This window comes from Crocuta crocuta, unplaced genomic scaffold (genome assembly GCF_008692635.1).
Source record: "Crocuta crocuta isolate KB4526 unplaced genomic scaffold, BGI_CrCroc_1.0 scaffold235, whole genome shotgun sequence".
Classification (NCBI taxonomy): domain Eukaryota; kingdom Metazoa; phylum Chordata; class Mammalia; order Carnivora; family Hyaenidae; genus Crocuta; species Crocuta crocuta.
The window spans coordinates 3,874,437-3,901,315 of record NW_027531285.1 but is presented as its reverse complement, the minus strand read 5'-3'; the positions used below and the strand labels follow the sequence as shown (position 1 = coordinate 3,901,315).

General features: G+C 32.5%; 1 protein-coding gene across 10 annotated transcripts in view; it reads right to left on the bottom strand.

Moving 5' to 3' along the window:
* The window catches only part of CNBD1 (cyclic nucleotide binding domain containing 1), a 446,985-nt gene that overhangs the window by 206,541 nt on the left and 213,565 nt on the right, over nucleotides 1–26,879 (bottom strand). For all 10 annotated transcript variants that reach the window (XR_013336910.1, XM_077771341.1, XM_077771342.1 and 7 more), the window contains one exon: nucleotides 1,561–1,706. Coding sequence is in view for 9 of the 10 variants with exons in the window: in XM_077771341.1 (XP_077627467.1) it covers nucleotides 1,561–1,706 (146 nt within the window). In the remaining variant the exon portion in view is untranslated. The remainder of the gene's footprint in view (nucleotides 1–1,560; nucleotides 1,707–26,879) is intronic.

The window sequence follows — 26,879 nt, the reverse complement described above, 5'->3', positions numbered from 1 at the left end:
TATTTCTGTAGTGTCTTTCTAGAACTACTTCTATGTATTTTTTACTATGAGTTCTTATATATGTATATATGCAGATGTTTATATATATATATAACTAAGGCTTTTACATAAATATGTGAAAATACAATCATATTATTTCTCTGATCCCACAATTATTCTATTTTTATCTACTGTTGTTAATAAATTTAGTTAAGTTCCATATATATATACATATATATATATAAATACACACATACACGCAGAGATCTACCTCATTCTTCCTAACAACTGTCTAAGATTTCATTGAATACAAGTATCATAATGTAGTCTTCTATTCCACAGAATAGATGTATCACAAAGTAATCTGTCTTCTATTGAAGAACATCTAGGTTGTTTCCACATTTTTTACCTAATTAAATAATTTCAGGGATGTATGGTAAAACAAATTAATTTTTAAATTACTGTCCTCAAGCTAATGCAAAGCAATTTTGAATGTTCTTTCTTGCTTTTCAAAATCATTTTATCCTTTGCAAAACTCCTAAGATTTAATTTTCACTGCTTTATGTCAGATTAAATGAAACTAATTATGAGAGATGACCATTGGGGGAAAACTCCTGAAACATGTCGATAGACATATGACATATTTCAATAGACACATGTTCTCCAAAATTACATACAGTTAGATTTTAAATGTCATCATCCTGAGGAGATACTTTATAAAAACAGTGGCATAATGGACAGAATGAGAATGAGTTTAGCATTAGGGCTAAAATATGTTTGAAATTTAATTTTAATCAGTAATATTCTGCATTATATTTTGTGTCTTATGGTCCTCAACTATAGAGAAAATAATAATTTCTATTATTTATTACTATGAGGAATAAATAAGGGACATCCCTTGACACAAAGAATGTATAAAATAAACTTAATTCTTCTTTTTTAATAGGTATTTGACAAATGCAGAAAATGGGGTTGACTCTGTTGGGTTAGATGTGTTGTGTATGTGTGTATTTGTATACCTCTCAAAAAAGCAAAATATAAAATACTTTTATTAATGTAACCAATATATCTTTGATGAGGGGACTAGAAATTTAAAATTGGGAAACTAAAATCTGTCTAAGACTTCTTTTTGCCCAATATCTGGGTCAGTATCTGAATAAGTCAAATAATTGCCATGGTCATTTACTGTCATAACTATGAAAAAATGCTGGATTGTAATTAAATGTGTATATCAATGAGTGGTTTTCAAAGTATGGTCTCCATACTAGCATTGTCACCTGAAACATTATTGAAAGCCCCATCCCAAGCCTACCAAAACAGAAACTTCAGAACTGAACACAGCAATACGAATCCTCAGGGTGATTCTGATGCATGCTCAAGGTGGAGAAAATACTAGTGTATATCTTTAAAACATGTACTAAAATCTGGAATGTTACTCATTTCACTACTTACAACTATAAACAAAATACTCCAAAATGGTGCACTTTTAACATAGCAAGTGAAAATATGAATAGTACAGAGAATTCAAAATAATCACATACATTTTATATTGCCAAATTTCCCTCCATATTAGTCTGTTACCTGTACTCCCTTTAACCCAGGTTTCAGAAATGACACTCTTACTAAGTGTTTTCAGATGCTCATCAGTTAGCTGAGAGGTCAGATCTGGAATTGTTTTCAGCATTTTCCACACAGTTCTGTGCTCACGCAATGTTCTATAAGTGGGCCTGAAAGTAAAAACAACAAAAATATTGCAAATTGAGAGAATACAACTGAAACACAAAGAAACAAAGCAAACAATTCTTGATTTTTGAGCTTTCAAGTTTATTTATTTTTTTTTTATGTAAGGTTTGCTTAAGGATACCTATGAAGATACTCTATTTTGTCTAGGTAATCAACTTTTTTTTTTAATGTTTTTATTTATTTCTAGGAGAGAGAGACAGCGTGAGCAGGGGAGGGTCAGAGAGAGAGGGAGTCACAGACTAAATCAGGCTCCAGTCTCTGAGCTGGCAGTCAGCACAGAGCCCGATGCAGGGCTTGAACCCACGAACTGTGAGATCATGACCTATGCGAAAGTCAGACGCTCAACCGACTAAGCCACCCAGGCACCCCTAGGTAATCAACTTTAGATTTATTCTCCTTCCAACACTAAGATACACAACCATCAAAGTTTAAACTTCAGGAAATTACATAATGCCTTTACCTTCTTTTTATAAAAACCTCAGTGCCTCAATAGTAAGACTGTATCTTTTCTTACTAATCATTATAATAATAAAGACCACTTTCATATAGTAAAAAGATTGATTTTTTTTAATCCACTGTATACTTTTGATCCTTTACAAGTACTATTAAAGTTAGATCTAGTGAAACTGCAATTTAACATTTGACAAACACTTTAACAGAAAAAAATGCATATGTAATTTTAAATAAAACACAGTCATCATATGATGAATATTTATTTGCTTCAATCATTAAACTCACTAGTTATTAAATATAATACCATAATAAAGATACAAAATTCAGGTTATCGTAAGTTCTCAAAAGACTAACCTATCATACTACTGCTAAGTGCTCAGTATTTTTCAAGCAATTTAAAAAACTCCATTGTGAAAAATCAGTTTATTAGCAGAAAGGGAATTTGGGATGAACTCAAGTTTGCCAGAAACAGTCCAAATTTAGACGTGATGTCCAGTTAAGCCACCTGGTATGCATGTGTTTGTGCGTGCATTTTACAGGATGATAATATATATTGTGTTTTTTGTTATAGGTTGTAGCAAAAAAAAGTTGGAAAAATAATAGTGTAGTAGATAGTCTTAAAACATAGTCTTGAGAAAACTGGCATACCAAGTCCTCAGAAACTAGCTGTTTCACAGAAAGTAGTTGGAAAGAGCCAGGAAGTTAACTGTGTTTTGTTTGCTCAATGTTACTTCTTTGTTGCAATGTATTATTAGGTAGCTAAAATTGGCCAGTTTTCTAGCATAAATGAAAAGCAATAAAGAAGATCCAGAAATACAGGAAATGATTATAAAAGTCAAGCGTTTGTTGCTCTCATGCAAGAGCAAAAACAAAAATTAAGGGGCGCCTAGGGGCTCAGTCAGTTACGCATATGACTTCAGCCCAGGTCATGATCGAAGGGTTCCTGCGTTTGAGCTCCTGTCCGGCTCTGTGCTGACAGCTCAGAGCCTGGAGTCGGATTCCAATTCTGTGTCTCCATCTCTCTCTGCCCACACTCTGACTCTCTCTTTCTCATTCTAAATTAGAAGAAGAAGAAGAAGAAGAAAGAAGAAAGAAGAAAGAGAAAGAGGAAGAGGAAGAGGAAGAGGAAGAAGAAGAAGAAGAAGAAGAAGAAGAAGAAGAAGAAGAAGAAGTTTTGCCTTCTCAACCAAGCCTATTCTCTCAGAAAAACTTAAGATAGCCTACATTAAGAGAAAGGCAGGCACAAGGAGGAGAAATAAGCAAGAACTTGAAAACAATGTCTAGAACAAAAACTTGGATTTGGTTATGGTATGTAAAGGATACTGGAGACCAGAAACCCTGACAAATGATTAGCACCGTCGCCCACCGTTCTGAAATCCCCTTGAAACTTTTCAACTGATTCTAACATACATGCATGTGTTTACCATCCTCAGGATGATAAATCAAGACATTCAGGTCTGAAAAGTGGGCCTCTCAATTTCTCAATTCCTACCTTTACTATTTGTTGGGAACTTTTTTACATATAGTATACCCATTCCTTGCTTATCACACTTTCTGGTCTACTCTTAATGTACAAAAACTGGTGGTAAAGAAATTGGATTAACAAGAAAGAACAATTCACACATTGAAAGATGTTTGGAAAACTATAATGCCCAAACTGTTATTAGTAGTAAGGAGTTGGTGGGGTTTTTTTTAAATTAACTTTGTCATTATTATCATTATGATCATTATGAGTGATCTGATCACATACAATGGTGTGAAAGGAAATGTTATTCCCTTGAATTTTCATTAAGTCACCTCTATGTCTCTTCTTGGCCCTAAATCCAGCTGATCACTAAAAGCAAAATGTTAGTATATTCCAAGTATTTGTAAATATATCAGTTGGAAACAAAATAATTGCAGGATTTTCCTCTTAATCCTTTTTCTCCAGGTGATTATATCAAACCTAAAAGCTTATAGAGTCGTGACAAGTTGCATAGCTGGCTTCTGATGATGGGTACCTATGTGCACTGGCATCTGATAAATTGAAGCTATCATGTATAGTCACTGGTATCCATGCTGGCATCCTCTGAATTCCTAAATGTTTCCAGTTGTAGGTACACATGATCTAGATTTTTGTTAAACTCTTTTAAACCTATTGACTTTTTCACTCTCAGCTAATTCTTCCCCCTATTTCTTGTGGTATGAAGAGAGTTTAATCACTTTAGTGAGTACCTCTGAGGTAATGAGATCCTGATTAGGACTCTCTTAAAGCCTCTCCTAGTTCATTCACATTTACTTAGATGTGTAAATGAAATGGAGCTATTGCATTTTGCTAAAACAGATGTAATCTAACAGTCCCCAACTACTAGATTCAAGAGTTAAACAAAGCAAAACAAAACAAAACAAAACAAAACCCTGGCATTTTCCTCATAACAATATTGCATCTCTTCTGATGCAAGCTACATTTAACTTAAATGTTGAGTATACACAAAGGTTAGTTTCCTGTGCTGGCTGATTTATATGGTTTTTCTTCAAGGACTTAAAGACTCTTGAGTAAAAATATGTAGTCTTCCAGGCTTATTCCACTCACAATTCTTTTCTCCAAGAGGTGGTGCAAGTATACATGGGAATTGACACTGTTCTTCTGGCAGGGACTAGAGGAACAGTTGGTCTGCTTCCGATGATAATTTCACTGAAGAAATATAATCAACTTATATTACAGAACACTTAAACACAGCCATTAAGCTAGGGTAGGATGTTTGCCAATAAAACAAGAGGAAATCAGAGCAGTCAAGTACAAGAAAGGGGATAATACAATAGTGGAATATAAGAAACAATATTAAACTGAGAATCAAAGAGGTTAATTTCCTCAAGAGTACATAGCTAATAATAAAAAAAAAAGAAACTGAAATACTGAAACTGCTGAGGGACGAAGAAATCATGCTGTTAACACACACCACACACAAACACACACACAAAAAAACTAAATTTAAATACAATAACTACAGACACTCAAAATAAATTAATGAGAAAAAGTACACAATTTTCTAATTTAAAATGGAGTCAAATATTATGCTTAGAAAGGTCCACATGATGACTTTAGGCAATATATTAAAAATTTAATATAACTAGTCAATAAAAGAGAAATAGAGTATTTGGCTGCATCTTTTCAAGAAGATATAATCTAGGCTATTACTGAATCAGGGATATAATGCAAAATCTTATGTAGAAAGATAAACCTACAATATTGGTGACAAGTTATTAATGCATACATTGCATAATTGAAAATATATCATAAATACTCTTGGGGGCAAGATTATAACTGAATCTTAATGATCTGATTTTACAATTGAAAAATACCATAATTAAAATAGTCACTGCAGACACTCAGTTTTATGAACCATAACTTAATGATTCAGAAATTAATGCCTTCTTAAAGATTGTTTCCTTTACATAGATGATTTAAACTGTCAATTTATCTCTTCAGTTATTGCCATCAATTGGTTTCTTCTTTCTTTAAAACAAGATAACATACACTAGGCCATACCTGAAATAATAAATTCTGTATTATTTCTTCCGTTAATCTATAATTCTAAATTGTTGAGTATAGCTTGACAAAAGAATGGGATAGTCTCTCTGTTATTTATTTATTCACATTAATTTAAAATACATAAACTGTTTAATTTGAAGAATTATCTGACTACCCAGGTATTAGAAATTCTGTTAAGAAAGCTTCCTGTTCTTTTCTAGTCAAATAGAAAAGAAAAACAGGCAAACAAAGAAACCCGGGAGTAATTCTCATTGCAAGACTTCATTTATGGTTACCAGTAGGCCCATGAAGGTCTCTAAAAATGAAAGTAAACATCAGAGATGCGAATTAAATTTTTTTTTTACTTCTCAATCACTTAAAAGCATCAAAGAAAAGGTCCTGTCATAAAACAATCAATTTTTAGTTGGAAAAAAAGATATTTGGAGATACAGCTGATTCACAAACTTGAAAAGCTGTCAAATTAAAGAGGGATTAAGATTATTGTGTCTGACAGTTATGAATAAAGGTTATAAAGGGGCCTTTTTTGTAATTAAAAGGTACAATTAAAAATATTAAAAACAATAAAATAGATCAATCTTTGTGGACACACACACACACAAAGTCCTCCTGCTTGTTGAGGTTCACACTTTATTTCAGTAATGGCTGAAAATTACCAACTAAACAGAAGTCAACAGGAGGCTCAGTCTCATGTCCATTGGAAACTTGATAATCCTCTGATATCCTTGAGAATTTGGGGGAATTTATGTTTCTCCCACCCAGTTGTTTCTTGTTGATTTCCTACCTAACTGAATGCTTAATTTCTGATCTAGATGGCACAATTTGCTATGGTCAGTTTTATTTGTTTTCTTTTAAATAACATCTTATCATTCCTATATATAAGAGGTTAGAGAGAGAATTTTTTGTATTTTCACTAGTACTATCATGGGGTTCTTTATATAAGTTCTGTACAAGAGCAATAGTATTAAAAAACAGAGCAGTTTTTTAACCTAAATTTTACATAGAGGTACCTTAAGTAAGGTCTATAAAAGCTAAATTTTTTAAAAAAGTATAACTATACTAGTTTAAGGAATGGGAAAATAGGTCAGTTTCCACACAAGGTATAGTTTCTACATGTACCAACATGGTCACCTGAAGGAGCTGTGAAAAATCCACAGGGCTGATGGAAAATTATAGGAGATGCAAGCTTCCTTTCAACATGGATATTCTATTATTTTAATTCGTTGATTTCCCACTATATTTTATTTTATTTTACTTTATTTTATTTATCATATAATTACAAGGAATTACATGTTCTGGTTCAATCATTCCTTCTAAAATGAGAAAGTTCAGTCTTAGACATGTTAAATAATTTGCCCAAATTATATGGATAATAAATAGTGGAGCCAGGATTTTATCCCAGGCATTTTCACTCTGGAGCCTAGATCCCCAAACTTAGCCACTATACTAAGTCAAATCTTCTAGTGATTTTCACTTATTTTCAGTGTTAGGGTAACTGAGTTAGGGCAGGAGCTGTTCCAGATTTTGCTGAGTCTGACACAAAAATAAAAAAGAATACAAATTTACAAATTAAAAAACTGGTACAAATGTGAATATAGTTGACCCTTGAACAATTCAGGAGTTATGGGCATGAACCCTCCCACACAGTCAAAAACCCACATATAACTTTTAACTCCTTCAAAACTTATGTACTAAATAGCCTTCTATTGATGAGAAACTTTACCAATTAAACATAAATGGTTGATTAACACATATTTTGTATGTTATATGTATTATACACTGTATTCTTATAATAAAATAGAAAAAATAAAACATTATTATAAAAATCACAAAGAAGAGAAAATACATTTACAGTGCTATACTGTATTTATCAAAAAAAAAATCTGTTTTAAGTGGACTATACAGTTTAAATCTGTATGTTCAAGAGTCACTTGTAGTTATTTAGAGGGGCACCTGGGTGCCTCAGTTAGTTAAGCATCTGGCTTTGGCTCAAGTCATGATCTCAAGGTTTGTGGGTTCAAGCCTCGCGTCAGGCTCTGTGCTGACAGCTCAGAGACTGGAGCCTGCTTCAGATTATGTGTCTTCCTCTCTCTATGCCTCTCCCCTGCTCATACTCTGTCTCTTTCTATATCAAAAATAAATTTTTTTAAAAAGTCAATTATAGTTATTTAGAAAGAGAAGAAAGCAGTACAAATTATAGTTTTTAAAAGCTGGATGGTTTTAAAACATCCCAAATCCAGAAAAAAAAAATGTTACAGTACTCTTATTAATTAGTTGCTTAAGGACATCTATTATATTTATTTTTATAAAATTTGTCCTGCATTTCTTATCTATTTTCACTTTGCATGACAACAATTTTATATTATTTTTTATTGACAGAATAGAGTCTTCTCTTGAGCTTAGTTGGTAGAATTCTAAACTTATTCTTAATAATTTAGCTTCACAACTGATTATTAATAACGTAAGTTTTCAGGATTCCTATCAAATTTGGGAAAATCCATCTCCACATTTCTTTCATCTATGACATATAAGATTTGAAAAGCTTTTCCACAGATTCAGTTCTCACCATATATTCTAAAGTATGTGCCAGTCCATGGCCCACATGTTCCTGGTACTGGGTTGCCATGGAATGGTTACATATGGTGGTAAGAGCTCTGTTTCTGTTTCTTTATGTTGACATGCTGTTGAGTCCACTCTGTGTGGGAGGGTTGTTCCTGATAGCCATTCCTACATATGCATAACTAGCAATAACTTGAATATATAGCAGTGACTAAGAACCAAAAATCATATCTCATCAGACCAAACAAATATATCTCTCACGCAATTTTCCGTAAACTAAATCCCCAAAATGGCTCAAGCCATTCCAATTCCTGGTGCCACGAAAATAAAACATAGGTAAGGGAAATTCTCTGGCAAAGGGAAAAAAAGTGATCACAGTCAAAATATCTTACTTATGCACATTTTGCAGAAACTGTAAGCATGTGAATAAATTTCTACGGCTTCTCTCAGAGTCTTGGATGAGACTCGGAAATCAAATGACAGACTTTAAGTTTCCTTACTTTCTAGGTAAATCTACCTCTGAGGTAAGCAAAAGAAACAATAAGAAAAAAAAAACAGTATTAGTAATCAATGTTGATTAAAACAGGTTGAATCTAGAGTGAAAGGTAGGCTAAAAAAAAAAAGAAAAAGAAAGAGAAAGCGCATGAAGTCAGAAACATAGAGCAAAGTAAAATCATGAGTCTGAATCAGAGTCCATGGAGAAATTGCCTCAAATTTACAGTTGGGGGGAAAATGGTAGAAACAGCACAGTAAATCATCATCCAAGAGCAAAGTACTTGGGAATCTGTTACATTTGCGTATATTTGTCCCTAGAACATAGGACTTGTATGCCAGCCACATGAGTTCCTCAAAGGCCCTCCAAATTTGCCAAATTTCATGCCCTTATGTGTGAGGATACATGAACATTTTCAGAAACTGCACAGCTAAAATATCTGGGCTTTAGAAGGTACAGAGCATTTTATCAAATGTTTTGTGAGCCAGAGATTTGTGGGATAGAAAAATCCAGCTAAAAGATTACTTTAATTAAAGGATACACACATGCATACCCGTGGGCCTCCTTAATAGTTTTCAAAGCAGCATTTATGACATTTAGAAAATTATTTAAAGAGTTTTGAAAAGCAACCCTCCCCATGTCATTTATTTATCCATTTTTTTCTGTATGTTTTCAAGTAATTTACTATAAAAATTTTTTCTGGAAACCAGTGTGTACTTGAAACTTTTCATGAATCACTAATCATTAATATGCACATCACTTTCCGTCTGACTTCTCATTTGAAAAGCCTAATCAGTCAAGGATGAATGAACAGAATAACAACTGATTTTATTTGATCATCCAAATTCATATGACACACATTGATTATTATCAGTTTTTCCAGAAATTGAGTTGGTCATTCATATGGAGTGCAGACATCAGAATCACAGCATGATTTGGGTTCTCCTTGCTATTTCTATACACAGTTGAAAGTTGAAAGATCAGTGACAGCAACTTTAACTCATCAAGATTTAAAAAAAAAAACTTTTTACCATTAGAAAACAGATTATTTTTTAAAATGTCATCTTTCTCCTTGTTGTTTGGGGGAAGATGGCTGTGCTTTTCCTTAATGAAGGGGAGAAATTAAAAGACACGTACCACCAGAATAAAATTGCAGATTTCCCTTCATTTTACAAGAACATGACTGAAGAAAATAATAAACAAAGCTGCTAACTAGAATTTCTGTAAAAGAGTGGGGGCATCATAAAACAAGTTTCAAATAGCTTAACTTTCTATGTATTCATGATTCGAATACCAAACTTGAGAATTTGGAGAATCCTCAGGAAAAGAACTTCCCCAAAGAGCACTTCCATAGAATCTTTCACAAACTTAGCCCATAAGACATGAGTGCTTAGCAACAGCCACATAAAAAAAAGAGCATAAGTAAGGTCTCAAAATACAGTTGGCTCTCAACACGAGTTTGAACTGTGTGGGTCCAGTTACATGCAGATTTTTTACAGTACAGCATTCCAAATGAATTTCCTCTTCCTTATGGATTTCTTAACAACATTTTCTTTTCTGTAACTTACTTTATTGTAAGAATACACAGTATACAAATACATAGAACATATAAAATATGTTAATAGACTGCTGATGGTATTAGTAAGATTCTCATCAATAGTAAACTATTAGTAGTTTAAGTTTTTACAGAGTCAAAAGTTATACATGGATTTTCAACTACGTGGGGGTGGGGTGCGGGCGGAAGGCTGGTGTTCCTAACCCCTGCATTGCTCAAGGGTCGATGCACTTCAGAAGTTGCCTGTATCTCACTCTCTTAACACACTTAGCAGCAGTAAACAAAACATTCACGGATTACTGAAATATATAGATGTTTACAACTTTTATTTAAGGTTTTCTACATTTTTTATGCTTAGACATTTGAAATGGCTGCTTCCAAGATACAAAATTGATGAGATGAATTTTTCTGTAAAAGAAACTGACAGGCAATTTTGTTGGGAATCTTAATTATTCTTAACTAAATCACCCTATTTCTCTTTTCTGTGCTCAAACGAACAAAATAACTACATGTCAGATTCAGAAAGCAAGCAACAGCATCTACCTACATTTTGGATTTTTGTGTTCAGCTTTAAAAAAGCCTCTACTGTCTGACCATTCATTCATTCATTTATTCAGCAAATAGTTTTGTGTAATGGTTAACTTCAGGTATTATTCTAAAAAAATAATTATTCTACTATTTGGCATATATAATGTAAAGACAAATATGCTCCTTGCCTCACACAAATTTAAATTCAAAGAGAAAGTCAGGGGTGCCTGGGTGGCTCAGTCAGTTAAGCATCTGACTTGGTTTCAGCTCAGGTCATGCTCTCATGGTTTGTGAGTTTGAGCCCTACATCGGGCTCTGCACTGACAGTATGGAGCCTGCTTTGGATTCCCTCTCTGTCTCTCTCTGTCTGCCCTTCCCCCTGCTCTCTTTCAAAAATAAATAAATAAAAACTTTAAACAATTTAAAGAGAGTCGGACATTAAACACAACTTATGTCTGTGAAAGTGTATACTACTATATTCTACGGGAAGGAATAGTGAGACCTACCTAGTCTAGAGTTGTCACAAAATATTTCTCTGAAATGATGGTGTATAAACTGACATCTTAAGGATAACCTGGGAAATGAGGAAAGGGAAGATAACAGTGTCGCATGCATAAGTAATTGCTTGTCCAAAGGTCCAGAGTCAAGTATTCAAGAAACACAGTGAAGAAAGCCCAGACTGGTTGGAGCAGAGTTGGCAATGAGGAAATTGGACATAAAATGATGCTAAAATGATAGACAAGGTGAAATCCTGGAGGGCATGTAAAGAATTCCTGTGAAGAGTTCCCGTGGAGAATTTTAGACCTCGTCATAAGGAAAGGTAAAGTCATCCAAGGGTTTTATTAGGAAGAATAACTGAACAGATTTGCATTTGTGAAAGTTCACTCTAGCTGAAGGGAACAGATTAGGATATTGTAAGATAATACACTAAAATCGGGTAGAAGGATATTATAGATTATATATGAAAAATTCCATCTAGTAGGTAAAGTTCTTAAAATTAGTTTGGAATTTGTTAAGTGAACTTAATGGGCCATACAAAATACAGTACAATTCATTGTCAGTCAATTCGTCCTGCCATAGGGGTAACGTCAGTATCACCAATATTATTGATACCATGACTAGAGAAACATCCTTTGTCTAGATGGCCAACGGGTAATTCCAATTTGAAAATTTTCAGTCCAAAATAATCTAATATGTTTACTGTCTTGAATTTCTGAACCCTATTTCAGTTATTGTCAAAATGGTAACCAGGAAAAATTAAATATAAGAAACATCCTGTTATTCCTTCTTTAAGAGCGTACCTTCAAGATATATTCTATTTTCATCTAATGTTAGGACCATGAAAATCTACAAACTTAAATTTAATAGGTTAGTTCTAACTTTTCCATAATTTGAGGGGAAATGTATGTTAGCAAAGTCACTAATAGTCATATGTATCAGATGAATGGATGGGTGAACGGATAGAGTTGCAGACATATATATAATAAAAATATTTACATATCTGTATATGAATATCTATGGATATTTTGAACATCATGTTTCTACATATCTGAAGAAAGAGATATTGACCCGTAAACAGACATTAAAATAGATATTGAAATCTATAGATACTAATCTAAACCTATATATGTGATATATACAGATACATATCTTTGATATATAGATGTATATCTGTTGATATATAATGAAATATGGCTATATAATTATTTTAATTTTTAATATAAAAACGTTCCTTTTTTAGAAGATTGATAAGAAAATCCATTAGGCACTGAGTAAAAAGAAAACTAAAATCTTCCTTAATGTTGTCAATCATGTACTTCAATATTTGCTTCTCAGTAAGAAAAACTGATAATGAAATAGGTTTTTTTAAACTATGATAATTAGCATTTCTATTTTCTTCTGAGATGCATAAAAAAGTTTGGGCAAAATTTAGTGCTATGACACATCAAGTATGTTAGCTAAGGTATGCTATATACTACATTTAAAAGTTATTTATTTATTTATNAATTCATGAATAAGTTTAAAATAGTAATTAAATTTATAATAAATTTAAAATAGGAAAATGTATTGTAGGCCACAGAAAATATATGTATCAAAGAACAGATTTTTATTTTTTTCTCAATGGTTTTATACAGTTTATAAGAATAATATCTTTTGCCATTGCTGGGATTTTTTGTTGTTTTTTTGTTTGTTTTCTTTTTAAATTTGTAAGGGATGGAAGTGGATATGGTGAGAGTGATAGCTATAGAACATAGAATGGAACTGGTAAAGAAGTATTTTTACTTCTTAATTAGATTGAGTAGTTAGAGAGAAAAAAAATTGTAGGAGACCATGAGGTTCCTACTTATGAAATAATAAGTATGGTGATGGAATTTAATGAGATGGAAGAGGCTTTACAAGAAGCAAGTTTAGTGGAATGAACAAGAGTTTAGTTTTAGATTTGGAAAGTGAGGTATGCCAAGTGATCACATCAACTAGATAAATGTTCCAAAAGCAGAATAAATGCTAGTAGGAATCTGATTCTGGGAAAAAATAGATTACCAGGGAATTGATTTACTCTCTAGCCCAAAACAACTAAAAAATAAGATAACATATGTGAAATACTGGTTTTACAGACACTGAATATTAAGCAGAGAAAAAAACCGTATTCCTTGGGAATGAGATACAAAGGTAAGACATATGACTTTCCTAGTGGACAGAAAAGAAAGAAAATTTCTATGCTGTAACATGAGAGGAAACCCAGTCTTCCAGAATTGAAAAGACATAGCTAAGAGTCAGGAGACATTAAAGAGGTCAGAATCCACACAGAAAATTATTGTAGAGGAGAAAAATGCAAAAGTATGAAAGGGGGCTCCAAAATTTACAGAGTACTTGTTGAGTCTTTAGTATTATCATTGTTTGCATGTGCATAAATTATCGTAGGCTGGAAACTGAACCACCTAAAAATATCAGAGGAAAAAATAGGTGAAAGCTCAACCACAACCATGTCTGGAAATAGTTCTGTTTTCCAGAATGCAGGGTGGAAACCTTGTCATTCATGGGGCATGGGATAAAGTACTCATGAAGGTTTTGCTTTTCTATTAGGGAAAAAAATAACCCTAGACTAAATTCTATACCGATCCTGGCTAACAAAATCTAAAATCAAAATTTGAAAGGATTATGGTGTTTTTCATTTTTTTAATGTTTATTTATTTTTGAGATAGAGAAAGAGTGAGAGAGAGAGTAGGGGAGGGGCAGAGAGAGAAGGAGACACAGAATCTGAAGCAGGTCCCAGGCTTCCAAGCTGTCAGCACATAGCCTGACATGGGGCTTGAACTCATGAACTATGAGATCATGACCTGAGCTGAAGTCCAACACTTAACCAATTGAGCTACCCACGCACCACAATGGTATTTCTAAAACTCAACTAATCCTGGAAAAAAGCTCAAAATTATTTATAATAATATAAAAATATTCAGCATCCAATGAGGTAAAATAGTCACAAAGTCTGATATACAATAAAATATTACCAAGTATGCAAAGAAGCAAATACTTCTACAGCTTCAAGGGTAAACATCAAATATACAATGATGGTNTATGGAACATTACCTCCCAACAAGAGCAGAATATATATTATTTTCAATTGTACACAAAACATTTACCAAGAAAGATAATATTATGTATCATGAAACATGTTTCAGTATATTTTAAGGAACCATATCATGAAATGTATATCTGCAGAGCACAATAGAATTAAATTAGAAATCAAAAATAAAAAGTTCTCTGAAATATTCTCAAACATGTGCAAAATGAATAACATATTTCTAAATAACCCATAGATCAAAAAAAAAAAGAAAAGAAACCTTAAGGAGAATTTTCATTTTGAACCAAATGAAAATAAAAGTTCAATATATTAAAATTTGCAGGACACAGCCAGAGTAGCAGTTAGAAACATGCCACTAAATGCCGATATTAGAAAGAAGAAATGGTTAGAAAAATGACCTCAGCTTCCACCTTAAAAAAAAAAAAAAGAAAAAGAAAAGAAAACCTAAAAGAAGAAGAGAACTGAAATAGAAATCAAGCAGAAGAAAAGGAATATTAAGGATTGGAGTAGAAACCAAGATGCAGGAGGGGAGAAAATAAATGGAATAATGAAATCAAAGGGTGGTTCTTTGAGATCAATAACTTTTATAAGCCTCTAACCATATTGAGCAAGAATAAAATAGTGAAGATACAAATTATGAACACAATCTCTTGTAGATTATTTTGATACTAAGAGTAACAAGTGAATATCATGAGCAACTTTACGTCAATAAATTCTACAATTGGATAAAATGGATAGATTTCATAAAAGATACAAAAATACTTACTGATTGTCACCCAAGAAGAAAGAGATAATTTGCATGGTCATGTATCTAATTTTAAAACATTAAAAACTTAAATGTTTTTTAAAAATTAAAACATTAAGTTTGAAATTACAAAAGTGAACAAGGAAATCGTGAAAGGTTGTATCCATGTATTACATACTGTCTTGATTGCAATAATGGTTTCAGAGATGTATGTATCTTTACTAAATGTATCAAATTGTACACTTTATTTTTTTAATGTTTATTTATTTATTTTGAGAGAGAGAAAGAGAGAGAAAGCACAAGCAGGGAAGGAGGAGAGAGAGAGGGAAAGAGAGAATCTGCCATGTCAGCATGGAGCCCAACATGGGGCTCAATCTCAGGAACCATGAGATCATGACTTGAGTCAAAATCAAGAGCCGGTCTCTTAACTAACTGAGCCACCCAGGAGCCCCAAATTCTACATGTTAAATATGTGGTTTATTGAGTGTTAATGGTAGTTCAATAAAATAGATTTAAAAAAAAAGAATAGATGCTCTTGATTTAAAATCCAGACATTATTGTGTTAATCATCCTCTCCCAAAGTATTTTTTTAAAAAAATTGCAATATAGAAACAATAACAAAATATCAAAGCGATAAGGGAGGATTTCATAAATTGATAAGAGGATGCCTCACATTTCTGGGGAGGGGGGAAGTGTATAGAAGAGGGTAGACAGAGAAGCACAATAAAGAAATCCAAAGGCGAGAACATTAGTTATTTTACTGAAGTCCTTAAATCTTTCAGCTTAATGGAAATTACTTATTCAGAGATTCAATTAGTTTCTTTAGAAATGTTCAAGCCCTTGCTTCCAGTTATCTACTGCCATCAAGGAATCTCTGCCCTTAGGTTTTGTGAAACCTTTGTGTGTTCTAGACATAGTTTGCAGGGTCAAGAGAATATGACCACTTCCTATCCTTCAACTGTTACCAGTCTGATACATCCTCATTTTCACTTGTATTAATGTAACAATCTATTAAATGGACTCCCTAATTACACACTTGCTTAATATTACAGTCAAAAGAGCCTTTAAAAGTGTAAGATTTTCTCTCCGGATTTCCTCAGCTCTAAGAAAAAGCCCAAGGTTTTACAATGGACCAAATTATCAGTCTACCCACATGTCCTAAAGTTCTTTGACTTATTCATTCCAATATTGTCACATTCGTCTCTTTGCTACCCTTCAAAAAAACCAAGCAAACTTCCACCTTAGCGTTTTTTCATTTTATTTCTTCTGCTTCAAAAGTCCTCTCTCAAGATATCTGTACTGTATACTCTCTCACTTCATGTTTTTGCTCAAATGTCAACTTCTCAGTGAGACTTTCTCTGAGAACTTCTAGATAAAATTTAATAATTCACCTCTACTTCTACTGAAACCTGTAATTCACAAATTTTTCTCCATAATACTAATCACTTTCTGACACATCATATATTTTCTTATTTGTTGAAAAAATAAAATATTTTACTTTTTCCTTAAGACACTTCTACTGAGTAATAAATTCCCCAAATTGCTTTTAAGCTTAAGGACTAACAATTTACTTACAGCAAGCGAATTTTACTTTAATGTCTATCATTACTACATTACACTATTTTATCATCTCTATATACCTTCTTCAACTACTCAAATCATGCCAAACCTTCAATTTGTTTAAATTATCCCCATAGCTTTATAATAATTAAATTTTAGTACAGTACAAGATTTTATAATTTATTTATTTATAATTATTTTCTATTTGACTATAACATGATAAATTAATTAAGGAATAGGAATTGCATCTATCTCCCAGTTACTGGTTACAGTGTGATAAAGTAGAGATCTAGAACTTCTGGATAGGAAGAAAACTGAGTGCTTGGTGTTCTATATATCACAAAAATGCATAATAAAAATGATAAGAAGCACTGTGTTAATCTCTGTGTCATTGGTTTTAAGAAAAGAAGCCACAGTTCTTCAGATGCTGATACTCATTATTAGTGCTAGATTTGTTTAGTGATGTGTAGAATTTAGAAATCTGCAATTGTATTGTAAAATTTTTTCAGTATTGTAATTCTTACAGGCAAATAACTTAATTATTTTGAGGATAAAATTCTCTATCTTCCATCTTTTTCCTTCATTGAAACAATCACTTTATACAATAATTTTGAACATTTTGAAGTTTCTTAGGAATGAAACCATTGTCCTAACAGGAGAGGGAGGCCAACCATAAGAGATTCTTAAATACAGAGAATAAACTGAGGGTTGCTGGAGGTGGAGGGGCGGTTAAATGAATGACAGGCATTAAGAAGGGCACTTTTTGGGATGCACACTGGGTGTCATATGTAAGAGATGAATCATTGGCTTCTACTCCTGAAGCCAAGACTACACTGTATGTTAATTAACTTGAAAACAAATTTAAAGCATTTTTTTGCAAAAAAAAATGTGACAAGAATATTGTTAAAATAACTGTCCTATTAGAAGCAAGTGAATGTGCAAAGATCCTGAGGAAGACAAGAGAAGCTGACAAAAGATTGAGGTAGCCAGAGAAAAATGAGAAGTGCTGGACTTTGGGAAGAATGGGCAGGGCCAGATTCTTCAGGCCATGTGAGGATTTGTTAAGGAGTTTAGCATTTTATTAGAAGGGAAACAATAATTTTGTCTCTGCTTCAACATCATAGAATGGAATCAGGAAAGTCACCTCAGCATAGGGGGTGGTGTCTGGAAAGAGGCTTGAGGGAGCTTAGTGGGTTGGTAGCAGTCTGTCTTGATCAGTCTGGTGATTTCTCAGATGTATCATTTATTTATTCAGATGTCAAACTGCAGTCTTATAATCTCTGCAGTTTTCTGTCCATACATTTTACCTTGATAGAATAAAAATGTGTTAGAAGTTGAAATTTGAAAAAAAAAAAAGAAGAGAAACAATAAGTCAATAAACAGATTTAACTAGAGAACAAATGAAATTCAGTATATATTTTGAAAACAGCTTTCCAGCAGCTATGATTACCAAACTAGAAGGCAGTAGTTTGGGGCACCAAGAACCTGCAAATGAGGCTATTGCAGTGTCCAGGTGAGATGACATCATTGTGAATGGAATGAAGCAAGACAAACCCTATATTTTAGAGATAACTTTAGAGATAACTTTATATTTTAGAAAAGACTTAGTGATGTTGGGGTGTAAAAGGGATAGTAAGTGTCAGGTATGATGCCCAGGTTTGTAACTTGATGAAACTTGGGCTTATTTACTGAAAGACAGAGAGACATGGAAAAGACAAGTTTTAGAGTCATTGGGAGTAGGGTAGTTGGGCAGTAGAAATCAAGAGTTCTATTTTGGATATAGTAAGTAGGAGATGCCTAATGGGCCTTCAAAGAGATACTTCCATACATGAATGTAGAGCCAAAGAGAGAAAAAAAAGTCATGGCTTATTTGTTTTTGTAATCTCACAATGTCTAAGAACTATATTTCATTTCACATAATACTTTAAATTAGAATTTTCCATAACATTCCATAATATTTCCCTATATTTAACTTAGAAATTTCACTTGTAGGAAGTTCTATTTAGGAAACTAAAAATGTGGGCAAAATTCATTTACTATAATTTTATCATATGCTATAACAAAGAACCAATATAGGAACATACATAAATAAGATGTGAGCAATATTACAGAGAAAGGGCAGACAGGATTTGATGACTTATTAGCTATGAATGCTAGGAAAGAGGAGTCAAGAATGAGACTTAGAAAAGATGCATGGTATGACTTTGATATTTTTGAAGTTGTTGAGCTTGTTTTGTAGTCTAATATGTGATCTTTTCTAGAGAATGCTCTGTGTGCACATGAAAGGAATGTGTATTCTGCTGTTTTAGGATAGAATTTTCTGACTATATCTGTTAAATCTATCTGGTCCAGTGTGTCATGCAAATCCACTGTTTTTCTGTTCAGATGATCTATCAGTGTAAGTGGAATTGTTAACACTGTGAAATTAGAAATCAACCACAAGAACAAAAATGGAAAGACTACAAAACATGGAGGTTAAATAACATGCTACTGAACAATGAATGGGTCAGGCCAAGAAATCAGAGGAAATCAAAAAGTATTTGAAAAGGAATAGTCCAAAACCTGTGAGATACAGCAAAAGCTGTATAAAAAGGAAGTTTATAGCAATAAAAGCTTACCTCAAAAACAAGAAAAATCTCAGATAAACAACCTAATTTTACACCTACAGTAGCTACTAAAAAAGCAACAAACAAAACCCCAAACCATCAGGTGGAAGGAAATAAAAAGGTAGAGCAAAAATAAATGATATTGAAACTAAAAAATATCCAAAAGACAATAGAACAAATTAATGAAACCAGAAGCTGGTTCTTTGAAAAGATCAACAAAATTGATGAACCTCTGGCCAGACTCATGAAAACAAAAAAAATAAACAAAAAACAGAGAGAGAGAGAGTAAAGACTCAAACAAATCCACCAATGAAGGAGGAGAAATAACAACCAACACCACAGAAATACAAATAACTTTTATAAGAGAATATTATGAACAACTGTAATGTCTACAAATTAGATGTCTGAGAAGAACTGAATAAATTCCTAGAAACATATAGCCTACCAACATATAGCCCTCCTGAAGGAGGAAGAAATAGAAAATTTGAACAGACCAATTACCAGCAAGGAGATTGAATCACTAATCAAAAAACTCTGAACAAACAAAAGTCCAGGATCAGACTTCTTCACAAGCAAAGTCTACCAATCTTCTAAGAAGAGTTAATACCTATTCTACTCAAACTATTCCAAAAAATATAAGTAAAACCCAAATTCATTCTATGAGGCAAGTATCACCCTAATACCAAAACCAGATAAGGACACCTCCAAAAGGAACGATAAGCCAATATCTTTGATAAACATAGATGCAAAAATCCTCAAAAAATATTAACAATTCAAATGTAACAATACATTAAAAAAATCATTTACTACAATCAAGTGAGATTTATTCCTGGGATGCAAGTGTGGTTCAATGTTCACAAATCAGTCAACATAATATGTCACATTATTAGAGAGGATTAAAACCATAGATCATCTCAACAGATACAGAAAAAGCATTTGAAAAATACAATGTCCATTCATGACAAAAGCCCTCAACAAAATAGGTTTGGAAGGATAATGAAGGCCATATATGGAAAAACCCATAGCAAACTCATACTCAATGGTGCAAAACTAGAGCTTATCACCTAAGGTAAGGAACAAGACAAGGATGTCCAATCTTACCACTTTTATTCAATGTAGTATTGCAAGTCCTATCCAGGGCAATGAGACGACAAAAGGAAATACAAGGCATCCAAATTGGTAAGAAAGAAATAAAATTTTCACTATTTGCAGATGACATGATACTATATAGAGAGAACCCTAAAGAGGCCACCAAAAAACTACTAGAACTGATGAATGAATTAAGTAAATTTATAGGATACAAAATCAATGTGTAGAAATCTGTTGCATTCCATATACTAGTAATAAAGCAGCAGGAAGAGAAATTAAGAAAATAATCCAATTTAAAATTTCACCAAAACCAAAAAGATGCCCATGAATAAGCATAACCAAAGAAGTGAAAGATCTGTACTCTGAAAGCTATAAAACACTGATGAAAGAAATTGAAGACAAATAAGAAAATAGAAAGACATTCCATTCTCATGCATTGGAAGAACAAACATTGTTAAAATGTCTATACTACCCAAAGCAATATACAGATTTAATACAATCCCTATCAAAATACCAATAGGATTCTGTACAGAGCTAAAACAAACAATCCTAAAATTTGTATGGAAACACAAAAGAATAGCCAATTAGCCAAGCAATCTTGAAAAAGAAAAGCAAATCTGGAGGTATCACAATGCTGGATTTCAAGTTATACTACAAAGCTGTAGTGATGAAGACAGTACAGTAATGGCACAAAAAGAGAGCAATAGAACAGAAAAGAAAATGCAGAAATGGATCCATAATTATACGGTCAATTCATTGTCAACAAAGCATGAAAGAATATCTAATGAAAAAAAAATAGTCTCTTTAACAAATGGTGCTGGGAAAACAGGACAGCAACATGCAGAAGAATGAAACTGTACCACTTTCTTATACCATGCAAAAAATAAACTCAAAATGGACTAAATAACTAAATGTGAGCTCTGAAACCATAAAAATCCTAGAAAAGAATATAAGCAGTAATGTCTCTGACATCGTCCATAGCAACATTTTTCTAGATGTGTCTCCTGAGACATAGAAAATAAAAGCAAAATAAACTATTGGGACTACATCAAAATAAACATCTTCTGTACAGCAAAGGAAACAATCAGCAAAACTAAAAAAAAATCTACAAAACTAAAAGACAACCTATGGAATGGGAAAAGATAGTTGTAAATGACATATCCAATAATGGGTTAATATCCAAAATACATAAAGAATTTATACAACTCACTACCCAAAAACAAATAATTTAATTAAAAATGGGCAGAAGACACAAACAGAAATTTCTCCAAAGAAGACATGCAGATGACCAGCAGACATATGAAAAGATGCTCAACATAACTCAGCATCAGGGAAATGCAAGTCAAAACTACAATGAGATAATACCTCACAAGTGTGAGAATAAAAAACAGAAAAATACAACATGCTTTGGTGAGGATGTGGAGAAAAAGGAATCTCTTGCTCTGTTGGTGGGAATGCAAACTGTTGCAGCCACTCTGGAAAACGGTATGAAGATTCCTCAAAAAGTCAAAAATAGAACTATGCTATGATCCAGTAATTACAATGCTAGATATTTATCCAAAAATATAAAAACACTAATTCAAAGGGATACATGTATCCCTTTATTCAGCCCAAGTGTCTACTGATAGATAGATGGTAAAGAAGATGTGGTATATATATACAATGGGATATTATTCAGCCATAAAAAAGAGTGAAATCAGGCCATTTGCAACCATATGGATGGAACTAGAGAGTATAATGCTAAATGAAATAAGTCAATCAGAGAAAGACAAATACCAAATGATTTCACTCATATGTGGAAATTAAGAGACAAAACCAGTAAAAGAGAAAGAGAGAGAGAGAAAGAGAGAAATCAACTAAGGAACAGGCTCTTATCTATAGAGAACAAACTGATGATTACCAGAAAGAAGGTGTTTGTGAGATGAGGCAATGAGGCAATGAGGATTAAAGAGTACACTCCTTGTGATGTGCACTGGGCGATGTATGGAATTGTTGAATCACTATGTTGTTCATCTTAAACTAATATAACACTGTATGCCTACTATACTGGAATTAAAACCTTAAAAACAAAAACAAAAACAAAAAATTAAAGAATGAATGAATGAGACTTAGATATGGAACCTGGGTGTTTTGGGTAAGTAATACCTTGCAAAAGATAGCTAAAAAGAAACTTGAATGAAAACATGTGTTTTGTTTATTATATGTTGACTTTGAAGTCATAGTGAAAATTGTCCAAAGAGATTTGAAATTGTGTGAAACTTCTAGGACTCAAGATTAAAAATTTGAGAAATTGTTGAAATCATGAAAAATCAGAGTATTTAATTTCTAGGTCTGCAACATAGTGATATAAATTTGATAACTGAAACTCTTCTAAATAATTTCTAAATTTTCTTGAAATATTAACAGAAAATTCTTATTCACGATGAAATTAGTCTCTTTACTTGTCTCTTACTACAGTATGACAGGAAAATGCAAAGCACTATATTCAAACCATTGCAGAATGCTCAGCACTAGACTGGTTGTGAGGCATTAGTTTCTGAAGATATTATTAATGTATAGTATACTATATCTATTAATTACTTTTATGAAGACTTGAATAAACATATAAGTAATTAGTAGATAACCATCTTATTCTCTTATTTGTAAAAATGAGGAAATTTGAATAAAATATGAGAAAATGCTTATTTCTTGATTCTGAAAATACAACCCTTTTAGAATAGTAAAAGTCATTTTTATATCATGATTTGCTTTTTTTCAATTTTTTAAAATTTTATTTATTTTGAGAGAGAGAGAAGCAGGGCAGAGAGAGAAAAAGAGAGAGAGAGAGAAACTCAAGCAGGCTCGACCCTGATGTGGGGCTCAAACTCATAAACCATGAGATCATGATCTAAGCTGAAACCAAGAGTCAGACACTCAGATTGAGCACCCAGGTGCCCCCTCATGATATGTTTTTAAGAGTGTCATCTTAAAAATAAAAGGAAAGGTTATTAACAAATTAACTTCATGTTTACTAGCTAAATCTGTCTTTAAATATTTCTAATCAAGAAAACATATGCCTTTTATAAAATCTCTTAGTTTTTATGTTTATTATAAACAAGAAAAAATTTAGACCAAAATAATCGTCAGCATTATTTTAAAATTAAAAACAATTCTTATGCTAGTCAATTTTTCTCCAGTGTTAACTGGACACACTTATGAAATTCTTAATAATTTAAAAATATCCTAACTATTGCTTTAAGGTATTGACATTATTATTCTAGAATATATTGATGATTCAAGGATAAGTCAATTTTGACATTCATGTCTAATGTCACTCTTCTACCAATAAAGTCATAGAGGATATCTGTATACTTCTTTTCTCAGTAGTTTGTTTTTAGATGGTGTTGATGAGCATTGTTTTATGAAAAAGTTGGTATTATAAGCTAAACTGAACAAAAATATATTGTAAAAGGCTTCTTTTGTTTTTCCTATCTTCCTGTCATTTATACCTTTGAAAGATGTAATATATTTACATATTTTAATAATATTTCAGAAAAATATAAATGTAATTTTGTGAAAAATTAAAATACTTAAGGGTTTATCCTTATAGTTAGCATTCAGAAATAGATAGTTTACATTATTATTTGCACAAAAATAACTTGGAGTACAGAAACACCTCAAAATGACAAAAATTAATCATCTTACAGATATTTTTAAATGCAATTTACTGGATATTTACATACAAGAAAATGTGTATGTATACATGTTTAGAGATGCCATATTTTCTGGACTTAAACATCAGATTACGTGTAGCCTCTTTCTAATGGAAAGACACTATTTTTTTTTAAAGTTTTGTCTGTAGTTCCATGAATTTCTATTTTATGTATTTGGATGCTATTTAAGTAGGTACCTACAAAGTTAGAACCATTATACCTTCCTGAGTAATTAAACCCTTTATCATTATAAGGTCCTTATAGTAATTTTTCCCTTACAGTCTATTTTGTCTAAAATCAATATAATTATACCAGTTTTCTTTTAATTAGTATTTGCCTCATGTATCATGAGCTTTTTTTAAGTGCTAATTTATTTAAAAACCAACTCATTTGAAACAAAGCACAGAAAGTAAAACATCTGCAATTGTGGCTATAAGCTTTGAAATATTTTCATGCTACAGGAGTCCTCAAAATCACAGATACGAACCACTGAAGTGTGTCTACTATGTTTCCCTGGTTTGGCAGTCCTGGGAAATGAAGTTCAAATTGATATGTTCTTAATAAAACTATTGTTTCAAATGCTTTACTCTTCAAATCAAAGTTAGCTACTGACATTTATGAAGTGAAGTCATGTCACCCTGCTCGAGGGTTCCTGATTCTGCCAGGCATCTCAACTTCACTGAAGCTGCTGCCACTTAGGAGAAGCCGCTGAGTTTGTAACTTTTAAGATGGGAGGGTGTAGGTACTATAATTGTTAGGGATATTCACCTCATGATTACACAGATGGGTTAGTGTTAGAGAATCTTCATCAAATTTGGGGATGATTGGCCCAGCTATATACTCTGATGGGAAGGTGGCATGGGGCTGATTAGATCTCATATTGCCAAATGAGAGACAGACATACTGTCTCTTCAAGGTCCTTGAAAGAAACATGGCTACAGCACTCTGCCCAGTTCACTTATAATGAAGATGCCATTTATTATGCCTTCTGCTTTGTTTATTCTCATTGGGGCTGTTCAAAAATAAAAACTGGCTTGTGGACTGTACAGTTATGAACATTTAAAATATATACTTTGGGACATACTAGTTGTTTCATGTTATAGTTTTTCCCCAAAGACTTTAATTAAGTTCTATGCCAGGAAAGACACAAAGGAATAAGATCACACACTGTACTTTAAACTGTGTTTTAGGAGATGATGCCTTCACAGTAGCCAGATTCTTTTTCTTTAATAATTCAAAATAAATTGTATTCAAATTTTTAAACAATTTTCCAGCTTTGAGATATAACTGACATATAACTGCATGTTAATTAGCACAACATAATGACTTGATTAATGTATGTATTACAAAATGATTCCAACAGTAAGGTTGGTTATTATATCCATTGCCTCACAGTTTTTTCTTGAAGTGAGAACTTTAAAGTCCTACTCTTTTAGAAGCTTTCAAATATATAATACAGCATCTTTAATTATAGTTGCCATTCTGTACATTACACCCCCAGAACTTACTCATCTTATAACTGGATCACCATCATCCATTGCACCTGGCAACCACCAATCTGCTCTGTGTTTCTAGTTTTTTTTTTTAATTTAACTTAATTTATTTATTTATTCATTTATTCATTCATTTTAAAATTTGAGTATAGCTGACACACAGTGCTGCATTAGTTTCAGGTGTACAACACAGTGATTCAACAACTCTGTACATTATGCTATGCTCAGCCCAAGTGTAGCTACCATCTGTTACCACACATTATTATAAAACCATTGACTGTATTCCTCACAATGTAGCCTTTATTCTCATGGCTTATTCATTCCATAACTGGAAGCCTGTATCTCCTACACCCTTTCAGCCATTTTGTCCATCTCTTCACTTCCCTCTCCTCTGATAACTATCGATTTGTTCTTTGTATTTATAGGTCTGATTCTGGTTTTTTGCATGTTTATTCATTTGTTTTGTTTTTTAGATTCCCCATATATGTTAAATCATATGACATTTGTCTTTCCTGTCTGATTTATTTCTTTAGAAAAATACTATCTAGGACCATCCATGTTGTTGCAAACGGCAAGGTCTTATTCCTTTTTTACGGCTGCATAATATTCCATTATATGTGTACATCATATACATTTACAATGCATATGCATACATTTACAATGTATATACATTTACCATGTATATACATTTAAAATGTATATACATTTACCATGTATATACATTTACAATGTATATAATGCCACTTATATACATATTTAATATACACATATAATGCAGCCATAAAAAAGGAGTGTGTGTGTGTATGTGTATGTATATGTATATATATATATATACACACACATACAAACATATATATGCCACATCTTTATCCATTTGTCTGTCAATGGACACTTGGATAAACATAGGGGTGCATATATCTTTTCAAATTAGTGTTTTTGTTTTCTTTAGGTAAATACCCAGAATTATTGGATTATATGGTATTTCTATTTTTAATTTGAGGGTAACTTCCATATTGTTTTTCATGGTGGCTGCACTAGTTTGGATTCCTACCCACAGTGCATTAGAGTTCCTTTTTCTCTTCATCCTTACCAACACATGTTGTTTCTTGTGTGTGTGTGTGTGTGTGTGTGTGTGTGTGTGTGTGTGTGTATGTTTTAGCCATTCTGTCAGGTGTGAGGTGATAGTTCATTGTGGTTTTGATTTGCATTTTCCTATTGATGGAGAACACTGAGCATCTTTTCATGTGTGTGTTGGCCATATGTATGTGTTCT